This window comes from Calidris pugnax, unplaced genomic scaffold (assembly GCF_001431845.1).
Source record: "Calidris pugnax isolate Ruff unplaced genomic scaffold, ASM143184v1 scaffold49, whole genome shotgun sequence".
In the NCBI taxonomy this organism is placed as follows: Eukaryota; Metazoa; Chordata; class Aves; order Charadriiformes; family Scolopacidae; genus Calidris; species Calidris pugnax.
Window position 1 is genome coordinate 3870118 of NW_015090798.1, and position 12223 is coordinate 3882340.

General features: G+C 41.8%; 1 protein-coding gene across 4 annotated transcripts in view; it reads right to left on the bottom strand.

The window, feature by feature from the left end:
* Positions 1 to 1433: 1433 nt before the first annotated feature.
* The window catches only part of PPARGC1A (peroxisome proliferator-activated receptor gamma, coactivator 1 alpha), a 432535-nt gene continuing 421745 nt past the window's right edge, over positions 1434 to 12223 (bottom strand). For all 4 annotated transcript variants that reach the window (XM_014937103.1, XM_014937104.1, XM_014937105.1 and 1 more), the window contains 3 exons: positions 5128 to 5249; positions 4622 to 4773; positions 1434 to 1718 (listed from right to left, as the gene is read on the bottom strand). In XM_014937103.1, the coding sequence (XP_014792589.1) occupies positions 1615 to 1718; positions 4622 to 4773; positions 5128 to 5249 (378 nt within the window). In that variant the 3' untranslated portion in view covers positions 1434 to 1614. The remainder of the gene's footprint in view (positions 1719 to 4621; positions 4774 to 5127; positions 5250 to 12223) is intronic.

Genomic DNA, 12223 nt, shown 5'->3' on the forward strand with positions numbered 1-12223 from the left:
TTCCAAAACTACGGTTGATACATAAAATAAAAACATTTCTTAATGATTATCCATTTGAGAGACTTTACATAAAATTATGGTATCTCCTAGAAAAATTTAGATGAGAAAATTTCATTCCTCTAACAAATTCAGTGTATAAAACGGCAAAAGAAAATCAAGCAATGAGAAAAATGTGGAAAAATACTGCAGAAGTGGTTAATACCTTTTGGGCTAGGATAATTCTCGACAAAATTCTTATATAAGCTCACCAAAGAAGGGATGAATGTGTGTAAAGCGTATTTTGCACTCAGACACACGCGCGCACACGGAGACACACGCACGCCCTCACCCACGCGCTCTTCTCTCTTTTTTGTTTTTTTTTTACAATCAAATATATATAGGCGTAAGTTCAGCTTTCTACATATGTTAGTGTACAATAATTGTTTCACCTCATATAATTACATTTGAGTATTCTTGATTAAGAAAAATTCAGCAGGTTTTGAAAAGAAGGCTGCATTTACAGTGCATAGCTGTAACAAAAAAGAACATCGTCATACAGTATGTACATAAATAAAAATACTCCATTTAACATTTGTAAATACTCAACTACTTTAGAGAATGTAGCAAATAAACTATCTGCGCACACACCCAGATAGTTATCTCCAACTCTCATTAATAATGTAACACCACGTCCGCTCGTTAGAATAAATTGCTGAACAAGCTGCACATTTGACCATTAACAAGGCTTTGAAAATTTTGCTGTGGAAGATCAACGTTGTAGACATTTACATGGGTGTCAGAATTAAAAGATGAAAACTTCCAAATGTTAGGGAAGCTTGAGCCTTTCGTTTTCTCTTCTGCAAGGACCAAAAAAAAAAAAGAAAAAACCCAACCGAAAAAATAAAAAAACAAATAAAAATCTTAAAACAAAGCTAAAGCAGACTGGAGGCTTCTGGGACCTGTGGTTTCTTCTGGATTGTCATATTATCACCGTGTTGTGAGAAGAAGCTTCATTTAAAAAAAAAAAAAAAAAAAAAAAAGGAAAAAATCCAACCAAAAAAATAAAAAAAACAAATAAAAATCTTAAAACAAAGCTAAAGCAGACTGGAGGCTTCTGGGACCTGTGGTTTCTTCTGGATTGTCATATTATCACCGTGTTGTGAGAAGAAGCTTCATTTAAAAAAAAAAAAAAATAATAATGCAGTGTCTGATTCCCAGACATCAGCAGCCGTAGTTCTCAATAGTTTTCTTTGTTTGTTTTTGTTCTTTTGTTTTCTTTTTGTTAAAATGCAGTATGTACAGGTCTGGCAGTTCATGGTTGCAGGTGTATCTCTGTGGAACTGCTGCCACGTCTCGTGGTGTGCATGGCGCTCCCCCCCGTTGCCAAAGCAAAGCTGACACCCATGGACACACACACATACACACACACGCGTGTGTGCACTTCCCCGGGCAGCCCGTCCTGCCCCTCCGCCCCGCCAGCAGCTCTCTTCATGTAAACCAGGGTTTCGAACAGAGAGATTGTAAAGTAGGAGAAATTCCTAAAAGCTGAGTTGAGCTGTTCATTGTCCGTTAGGGAAGGACGTGATGTCCGTGAGGTATTGGCCACCCCTCTGCTTGCCTCGGGCGCCACGCATGTTACCTACGCAGGCTCCGCTGGGCCTCTTTCAGTAAACTATCAAAATCCATGGAGTCGTATTTGCTTTTAGTGGAAGCAGGATCAAAATCATCTGAGTTTGAATCTGAAACCCAAAGGACGCAAGTTTAGACAAGGTTCGAGAAGCACTAGCAAGTACTTACATTATTTTCTCTGTACAAACGAAGCACTGCCAGAAACAATCTACTTACAACCACAACTTTACGGGATCATAAAAGCCCAGAAATGGTCATCAGAGAAGCTTCAGATATGGACAGAGCTTTCTGTCCGTAATAAAGATGTAAGGTAAGAAGAAAGACTCAACAAACATGGTACACCTCATCGGCAGTGGGGGAGAACCATAAACATATAGAGGAGGAAAAGCCAACAGTTTCTCCAAGGTCTTGACCACACGCACACTGCTACGTACAGGTCTCAAAGCCATCCAGATAACCTTGGCAGATGCTTTACCCAAAACTCCAACACTGTTTGGCAATTGCTGTTTTAGTGCTACCCAAGACTGACTTCTCCTGAGGAAGGTAGCAGGATGGTTCTGCAGAGAGCTGGGGCATCACGCAGGGGACACTGCTGCTTCTACCTGCCCTGTCTGGGGTCTTGTCCAAATCACTACACATCCCTGCCGCTCTGGTTTTGCTGCCACTCTGATTTTTTGGGGGAGTTTGCGTGTTTAGAGTGTGAGAGATTCAGGGCAGGGTCTCTGCACCACCCTACAAGCCATCTCAGGGGGGTTCCTCAGCTTTTTGCAGCTTACGTGCTCAAGTCACAGCAGCAATAATGGTCCTGCTCCTGTGACTGGTGATACCTGCTCCAGCTTTGCCAGTTGCTGAGACACAGACGTCTGTCTGTCCCTCACACAGAGGAAGGATTGTACAACTGTGGCCACACAGCTCCAACAGGGCAATTATTGCGGTGGCTGCGAGCACTGAGTTTCCTTCTGGAGTCATCCTTGCTCAGGCACTGACTCTCCCCAGTTCCTGTGTCACAGCTCCTTTAAGAGAGTGCCTTTTCCCTACCATTTCATGTGTTGAATTAATCAGAACTCCCCATCTACCGCTATAAGACACACTGTGCATTAAATGTTCATTACAAGTTCTGTTAAGACAATATCTTCTCACAGAGGAGAGGTGTTAAACTTCTGACTACTATTTTCAAGTGTTTTCTTTCTTCTGTACTCAACCCAAAGCTGATTAATTCTCTCTGTCCTTGTACTAGCTCATGAATTTTAAAGTTCATCCTGCCATTTCCTTACGTAGCTCCATCAGATACTCTGCAAAACAGAAGGAAGGCAGTCTGAAGCACAGCAGCTCAAGCTGTCAGCAGGACAAAGCGAGAATACCCTGCTTGCAGATACTCTGGGAATCCCACTCAGCATGGAGAGACCTGCCAGGGAATACTCCCAGGGATGAATAATGTTCCAGAGGGTTCCCTTCAGACAATTTATTTGAAACCCCAGATTTTCTGAGATACAGAGACGACCCTGGCTTCCACCGCTGAAGATAAGTCAAATCAAGTCAAGACTTCAATCTGTTTTTACTGTTTTTATCAGCCTGCATTTCGACAAATGCCTTGCTACCTTTTATATTTTCAACATCAACCCTATATCTCTTCAGCAGTCAATTGCCTTTTCTTAGCTTTACATTATCTGTTTAGCCACTGAAGTGAATTATAGCATATTCATTGTGAACAATGCGTATCATCTTTATCATTTATTCTGAAAAGACATCAATTGGTTAGAAAAAAATATATCTGTATTCACTTCCTGCATTGTACAAAGCTGAGGGCAGCACATACAAGATTTCATTAGTGCTGTGTTGCAGGGTTATGAGAGATTTTAATGACTGTGGTCATTTATTCATAAAAAATACAATATCTGATTAATATAGATTCAACGGCAAAACGTCCCTTGCTATGTTATTCAGAAAAGAGTATCTCCCATACCTTTAGTCTATTTATACAGGTATTAGGAAAGGTTTAACATTTAATGAATACTTCACATTTTAGAAGGTAATTAAATTAGAGGTGAGTTTATAATATATTACAATATTACAGAGGATGTTTTGGTAGTCTGCACGGTCTCTTTATGCATACATTTAAGATCAGTATTCCTGCTGATGGCTTTGATGATGGTGTGCATAGGACAGAACCATGCATTTTTGCCCAGGCAGGACTAGGACAGACCCAGATGTGCCATCGCAGCTGGTGTGCACACTTGGTACTGGAGTTATCACAGCATAGCTGGGGCTGGAGACATGCATCTACCCCACATCTGTGGGACAGCAGACACCATACTACCCCACATCTGTGGGACAGCAGACACCAAGAGATTTGCTAAGCTCTCCAGAAGTCCCTGCAAAAAGACACCTTCATACATAATAGATGCTCACGCATGATTTGAGAACCACCAGTTGAGATCTGTGGCCTTTGCTATGCTAAGGGTCAGATTTTATCACAAGTCCTTCTAAGCTTTCAAACCTGAGAAACTATTTGTGTTTAAGAAGTGTCTCCAGCAAGTTCTACATGTCTACTGCACAACTCATGGCAAAGTCAAAATCATAATGCATTTCCTGGGGTGAGGCATCTACTTTTTTCTCTGTTTATCGCTCATATAAATAAATCCGATATTAGAACCCAGCAGTCATAGCCTAGTGATGAACAGTAAAGAGTGCAGGAGGTTTCTATGGTGCTGTCACTTCCATATGGAAAGGTATTACTGAATATTGGGCACTTATTTTGATAATGATGAAAATGGGCTTTAAAAGAATTTTTGCACTCTGAAATATCTGAAAGAAGCCAGCTCAGATTGGAGCTCAGATTAGTAGACTTTTAAACTTCCTGCAGCAAGTGAAAAAACACTTCCTTTAAACCCTCCCAATCGTTTAAATAATATAAGCAGCAAACAAAAAAGGAAGCAAACCCAAAATTCTCCTGAGTTAGAAGGTGCCAGTTACGTACTTTAATTCACATAGAGCAAAACACCTGAACACCTACCTAGGTCTGCATAGTTAGACTTGCAAAATTGCTTGCGTCCACAGAAGTACAGCTCAAAGTCAGGTTCATTTGACCTGCGTAAAGTGTATCCATTTTCAAGAGCAGCAAAGGCGTCACAAGTGTAGCGGTAGGTGATGAAACCATAGCTGTCTCTGCAACCGAGAAATACAGTTGTGAACAAAAGCTGAGAAGAGTTAACGCGCGTTGGCCTAACCCCTTCCTGAAAGCAAGAACTTGCAGGAGATCCAGCAGTGGAAATGCCAGAAGTACTGCATCCATTTATCAGCATGATTGTCCTGTCATGCGGCTAAATACTTATTTCTGGGACAGGAAATCTCAACTAGCAAGATTAATAAATAAGGATGAAAGAAAATAAATAAGGTTTTGAACTCAGCATGTCATCTGTCACTGCGCTTACATTGGTAACTCCCATAGCAGTAATCTCACTGCCGTATTTTTTTACATATGGCAGCTGCCAAACAAGAAGTAATCTCCAAAGTTCTTACCCATCATCCCGCAAATTTACTGTGCACTCCTCGATTTCACCAAAAACTTCAAACCGGTCCCTCAGTTCTGTTCGGGTTGTGTCAGGTCTGATTTTACCCAGATAAATCACACGGCGTTCTTCCTGTTGAGAAACAGCAACCAGGAAAGGCATATTTTTAACAAAGGTGTACTAGATATGAACCTACACATATAGGCATGCAAATGCACACACATGGATATGCAGAGGACGCATAATTATGGTAATAGTCACTAGCAGAAGACCTACTGCATCTTGCTGGTAAGTGAAATAGTTCTCTCCTGGAAAGCATCTAAGGTATTTAAGTTACACATTTGTTAGGTTGTGTGCTCCTGGAAGGTTTCACTGCTCGCTGTCACTGCTACACACCATCAGACAGCCCCCTTTGCACCCTACTGCCCCTTCTTCCCTTCCACCCCTTCCCCTCCAAGACTCTTCCAAACCAGGAGCTCCCCTTCTCTTGCCACCTATTCAACACTGGGAAAAACCCATCTCGGTTGTGGAGGAGCATAAAGTCACACAATAATTGCATAAACGTACCACAGACATAACAAGGCATGTTACGGACATAGCATTATGAACTCAGATGAGTCAATAGCTGATTCATCCTGCAATCAACTGTTCCCCCATAATCCATACCTTAAAATAGAGGGAAAATTGCTGGGGGTCAAAAAGATTACCTTTATTAAAATAAATATTGGGAGGGGAGGCAGCAAAATAAAATATATCCTGTGGTCACCATTACCTTCCAGCTTCTTTGGAAAAAAATCCCTGACTGAAGTCCCTGATTTTTACAGGATTTACATGTTCCTCTGACACCTGGAGCAAAGCACCAAAGATACTTTTAAAACAACCGAGTCACGGTTCATATCCTTCCTTCCTGAGTGGAAATGCTCAGCAGAACGACAGAAGGACCAGGAAACCCCGTGAAAGTCACTTTATGAGTTTTTGGATGAACACTCTACTGAGGGTAAAGCCCTTTAGTGAGCTGTGAGCAAAGCAAAAGGCAAAAAGAGCTCTTCAGAAGACTGACCTTAAGGTAATCAGGGCAAAGAAGCACCAGCTACACATGGCTTGGGTGCTCAGCCTTCCTGTCTCAGATTGCCCCTGGCCTGAAGAACCCTGGCCCTGCTGCTCATCCCTTGCACACCCACATGTTTGTCCCCTAAATCGAACCACCACCAACTCCACCACCGCATTCTCAGCTGGCGTTGACCTGTCAGTCAGGGGAGCAATGTCAGTTTAAACCATCAGGCTTTGGCACCTGAGATACGCACAGAATTTAGGTGCCAGATGCCGAAGGAGCTATACTGACTGCTGAGAATTCATGACTATCGTAACCTGGAGGTGCCTAAAGGCTAATGGCACCTCAACTGTGTGATGCAAAAGGCTCTAGGGACCTAAATATAGACTTGCATTCCTGCTCAGAAACATCCTCGCCCGAAGAGACAGGTAGCTTACAGTGTTACAATTCAGATATAGCACAAAATCTATCTTTGCCATGAGTCCCCACAGAGGCAAAAAGCACTAGTCATTCTTGGACCACATACAATAGATCTGACCAAAATGCGCGTAGAAACAGAAATGATCCTGATGCCTCTTCTTTACTTGTTTGAGCACTCACTTGAGATAAAGGGACCACCAGAACTCTTAGTTATGGGGGGGAAAATCTTGGCTCCCTGTTCCCAGGAGAGCACTCTGCTCCCAGGAACTGTTTAATGCAAAATAAATAAAAAAAATCCTGCAGCAGGAAGCTGAAACTGGTACGTTTTCCTCCAAATAGAAGCTCCTTTTCACTAGCACACTCAGTCACCTATTTTTGCTGACTCTTTTCCCGGCCTCACAAATCTCAGGAGGGCTCAGATCCAGTTAATCTAAGCTCTTGAGAAATGAAAGAGAGTTTAAAGGTCCAGAAAACAGAGACCCAGGAATCAAACACTCCTACCCAAAAGCCCTACACACTAAGGTATGGCACAAGAAGTGACCACTGGAACCACCCGGGTCCTTTAGCTCCCCGGTCAGCCCAGCGGAGTCCCTGGTTGCTCTTCCAAAGTATGTATATGCTCTCCTTAATCAATGGGATCAGGTAAGTATCTCATTTAGATGATTGAAAGTACTGCCTCTTTTGATCATATAAGGAAACAAGGTGACTGCCTTGGTAGCCTTCCATAACCCTGGTGGGACAGATTTTCCCATGTTGTGCCTTCCAAAGCGTGTGGTCCAAAAGCTGCCCTTGTTCTCTGCCACAGCAGAGCAGTTTGGAGAAGCTACCATGGCTAAAAGAAGGATGACTGTGCTCATGGGTGGCCATAAATTTAGGGAAGAGGGGTACTTTACAGACAGCTGCTGCTTTTTATCTCTGTCTCCAGTGTGTCCCAGTCCAGAGCGTGACCCTCCTGACAGAGGAATTTGGGTAGGGCGCCTGCAAACTGGGGACTGCAGAGTACAAGCAACAGAAAGCTGCATTTCTTCCATTTCCCCCATCCTAATTCTGCTTACTCTCAGTATGGTTGGGTGCCATAAACTTCAAAACCAGGAAAATCTGCATATGCACAGTAATTACTTTTTCAGACTGTTTTACCAAATCAAGGATTTAACCGCACTGAAACACTTGATAAGAAACAATTCCATTGATACTTGCTATTGAACCTAAATGACTGACCAGATGGAGCAGAACATAACATAGCAGACTGTCTAATATACTTTAGCTGAGATAATACATCTCGACTGAAAAAACATAATGTTTCACTCACTGACATGGAGATTGTTATATTGCAGTGTGATGGAAATAACTATTGCACGCTCTTCCATAAGTCTGTGTGCATGCCTGTGCAATTTTTCCTTCTCCTATCCCTCTAATAACCTTTATATCTCTAATACCCCTTTAAGGCAACTGTAATAAAACAAAACCGAACAATTAAAAAAAGGCCTGTTAAACTAGCATTAAGGGAATAAGTTAAACCTGCAAAATTAAGGAAATTCAAATTTAAAGCTGAAATGAACCATATGTCCTCCAGTGTGCACACATGAGGAGATGTGTTCAAGTATTTTTTTAAGCAGAGAGCCACGATGGCACGAGATACTGGAGAACACAGGATTCACACAGCACTGTCTTTGTCTTGCTTAACTTTGGTTTATTTAAAGTAACTATGAAGAACGTATTTGTATTCACAGAGACACCTGCCTTTTATTCCCATTAATAATAAGAGCTATACAAGCCTAACAAGATTACAACATACCTCTAAATGTTAAAGACCTTTATTTTATAATAAGTTACACGCAGAAGTCCATATGTGCATATTAAGTATGCTTTTTACTGCACTTGTTAGAGGAGATGATATATGACTTGGAAACCTAGAGAACGGCAGGAAAAGCTTTTGTTTTCAATTTAACATGGGCAGAGGGAACCTGCAGGAAACTCTAGAAGATACTGTTCATATTTCCCTCCCAAAAGTGCAGATGATTTATTCTGCATCATAGGCTTTAAGTGAAGTTCATTGCTTTTGAAAAAAAAAGGAAGGAAGAAGAGTCCAACCCACTCCCTCAGGCCAAACATGTTTGTCTGCTTTCAGTTCATCCAAAGCTCCTTCTTCATAATCTTGCTCTTTCCTCCTTGCAAAAAAACCAACCACTTGAATAGGCAGATGTGGAAAAAATCTTTGAAAGTGCAATGGGAATGGTTGGGCAGAGTTTAAAAAATAGAAGTGTTACGGATGGAGAAAGTCATTAAGGCTTAAGATTCTGATGTAGTAACAGCAAGAAAAAATTTCTTTAGATTCTGTATTAAAGAAGAACAAGTATAATCTGTGGGAAAGTATGAATGGCAAAAGGAAGAATCCCAAAAACTGGATAAAACAAAAAGAACAAACATGACACATAATTGTCAAGTGTTGCTATGTGGCTAACTGAGGACTGAAATGGTTCAGCCATATTCCAGGATGACTGCTAGAAAAATAATGATGGACCAGTAAACCTCAAGATTTTGGTAATCCGTTTGATAGATTTTCAGCAACTCATACAGCAAAAGTTAGAGTGCCTGGGATCATGGCCATCAAGATGAACAATGACCAAAAAAAATCCAAACTAAATATACAACATACATTGGATCCTTCATTAGTGGAAATGCACTCCATTATAGGCTGACTCCGGTTTTAGACTTTAGAGAAGCCAAGCACTCATTTATGAAACCACCTTTCTCCTGCCTTCCTGTTGTAGAGCAATTTATTTTCTTTGAAACCATGTGTTTCTTTCCGCTGCAGTGGCCTCACAGCGCATTTATCTTCTTATGTCTGTAAGCTCTCTGGGACAGGGACTCCTGATACTTGTCTCATGGAGGCTGTCAGCACTTAGAAATGAAAAGCAGCAATGTTAATAGTAGTTCTCTACTCGGGTATAAAAGCTGATTGTGTTATACCTCCTGGCAGCAGCCAGTGCACACAGTAAATGAGTTGCAGGGAGGATGTGACTCCAAGTCAGAATCGTGGCAGGAGGGAGCGTAGCAGAGATCACAGAATGATATGGAGTTGGAAAGGACCTCTGGAGATCATTTAGGCCAACCCCCCTGCCAGAGCAGGTCCACCCAGAGCAGGTCCCACAGGAACGTGTCCAGGTGGGTTTGGAATGTCTCCAGAGAAGGAGACTCCACCACCTCTCTGGGCAGCCTCTTCCAGGGCTCTGCCACCCTCAAAGGAAAGAAGTTCCTCCTCATGTTTAGGTGGAACTTCCTAAGTTCACATTTGTGCCCGTTCCCTCTTGTCCTGTCACTGGGCACCACTGAAAAAAGACTGGCCCCATCCTCCTGACACCCACCCTTTAAGTATTTATAGGCATTGATCAGATCCCCCCTCAGCCTTCTCTTCTCCAGACTAAACAGACCCAAGTCCCTCAGCCTTTCCTCATCAGAGAGATGTTCTAGTCCCCTCATCATCTTCGTAGCCCTCTGCTGGGCCCTCTCCAGCAGTTCCCTCTCCAAAGATCAGAACACAGGGCTGCTCATCAGACAGTTTAACCTCCCAGCCCTGGTGCACCATGTCAAAAGATCCAGAACACCAGGCTGCTCATCAGACAATTTAACCTCCCAGCCCTGGTGCACCATGTCAACGGGGAACCAAGAACTGTTCACTGGAAATGTGCTAATAATTTCTGATGTCAGGCCTTGGAAAGTATATGCTGCACGGTCTAATGAGCTGCTGGAGAAAAAGCCCACATAACTCAGAAATTTCCTGGGGTGTATCAGAAGGAAAAAGGGGTCCTCAGTCTTCTTGGCTAATCACTGTGATCTGCCTTGGTTGGGGGTTGGATCCCAGTTTCAACAGAGCCCTAAGCAGACTGTCCTGCCCTGCAGTTGCTCCTGAAGTTTCATGATGAACGTGTCTCCACTGTGATCTGGTTAGCATTATAAAGTTAAGTAAGTCTTGGTGGCATATCATCCTTATGTTTGATGAGGACCCATTCTAAAACAAAATGGGGACCCAGTGAAATAAATCAAGTCAAGATCAAACTGAACTGTGCCAACATTTGCTCAGTTAGCAAAGGGATCACAATCAAAAGTATCAATAAATGAAGAAATGAGTGAGAAAAATATTTTTCTTACTCTCTAACAGGAAATATCCATAATTTTCAAGCATGACTGCTCAAAATTAAAACCCCAAGCCACAAAAAAAACACTTAAGCTCCAGTAACTGGAGAGGGGGAAAGAAGAAAAGGAAAAGAAGAAGAATATCCCAGTACCTTTTGAAGTCAAGCCACCTGCATATAGCTGTAAGTCTAGATAGGAATTCAGGAATCCATACAGGGAAACGCCAGCCCAGGCTTGTGGCTGACCTGAAGCAAAGGTGGTGTGTGGAAGACTGAAGGTGCTGCCACTTAAACAGCCTTCCACCACGGAGCATGAGCACAGGCTTCGGAAACAAGCCTCCTCAGCATCCTGCCAATATGCCTCCACCTCTGCCAAAATACAAGCTGCCTGCACGATCAGAGGGCATTGCTGCACATATGGTTTTGACAGATTAAAATATGGGTTGGTTGTTTTTTTTCCTCATTGCTTTTTCCTAGGTTTTTCAAACTTATTTTCACATGGAGACTAACTCTAGATATTGAACCAATAATACCTGATGGCTTTTAGCCCAGTCATAACTTCTGTTCCCTTTCCACTGTGCATCCTTTCTACAACTAACTCCTGAGATGATAGCACACTGCTTCTCATGAGGAAAAGCCACCTGCCCTGTGTAACACCTTAATACTCCCCAATCTTTGGGCCACTCTTTTATATCTGGAGGTACTTGGTCATGAATCAGTTCTGGCAACACAAGAATGGGCTCGGAAGAAAATAAAAAACTCCCAAATGCAGAGAGCAAAGAATTCTAAATTTATGGAAGTGTAGAAAGAGTACAAGGAGAGAGAGAGGACATTCTTGTGCCTGAACAATAAATGAGTTGAGTTCCTCAAGAAAGAAAAGAATAACACAGAAGAGACCCATACATCAAAAGGAGTAAGAAAAGGAGCAGAGAATGCTAGAAATAATACAAATTTTACCACTGACTTCATAGCATCAGGGCTTTCCTTTCTCTGCTGCCCCCTAACCTCTACTTATTTGCACAGGGAATAAACTGGCATGATTCAATACATATTTTTTTGAAGTAAAATTGCTGATAGACTTTGGATAAAGGAGTTAATAGAATTTAATCTACATCTGCAGCTCTTACACAGGCAACTGGATTATTAAGATTTTGCCATGTTCTGTTTATGGATATTTATTTTTCAGTTCTGATTTATTTATGTTTATTAATAAATAATTTCATTAATGAATTTAATTATGATCACAATGCTCACTTTAGAAAGAAAATAAATTCAACCTCGGTTTAGAAAAGTCTAAAATTTCTAACACAGGAAGTTATGATGCAGCATATCTGGAGCTTTTTAAGTTTCTTCTCTTTCCTTTTTCCTTTTCTCTTGATTAGCTGCTTGCCAAAGATTTGTTTGTTTTAAACTAAATCAAATTTTCTACCTCCTCAGCAGGATTCATGTTTATTTATACTGGTAAGGTACAGTAATTGAGAAGTAGCAAGATGCACCCATGA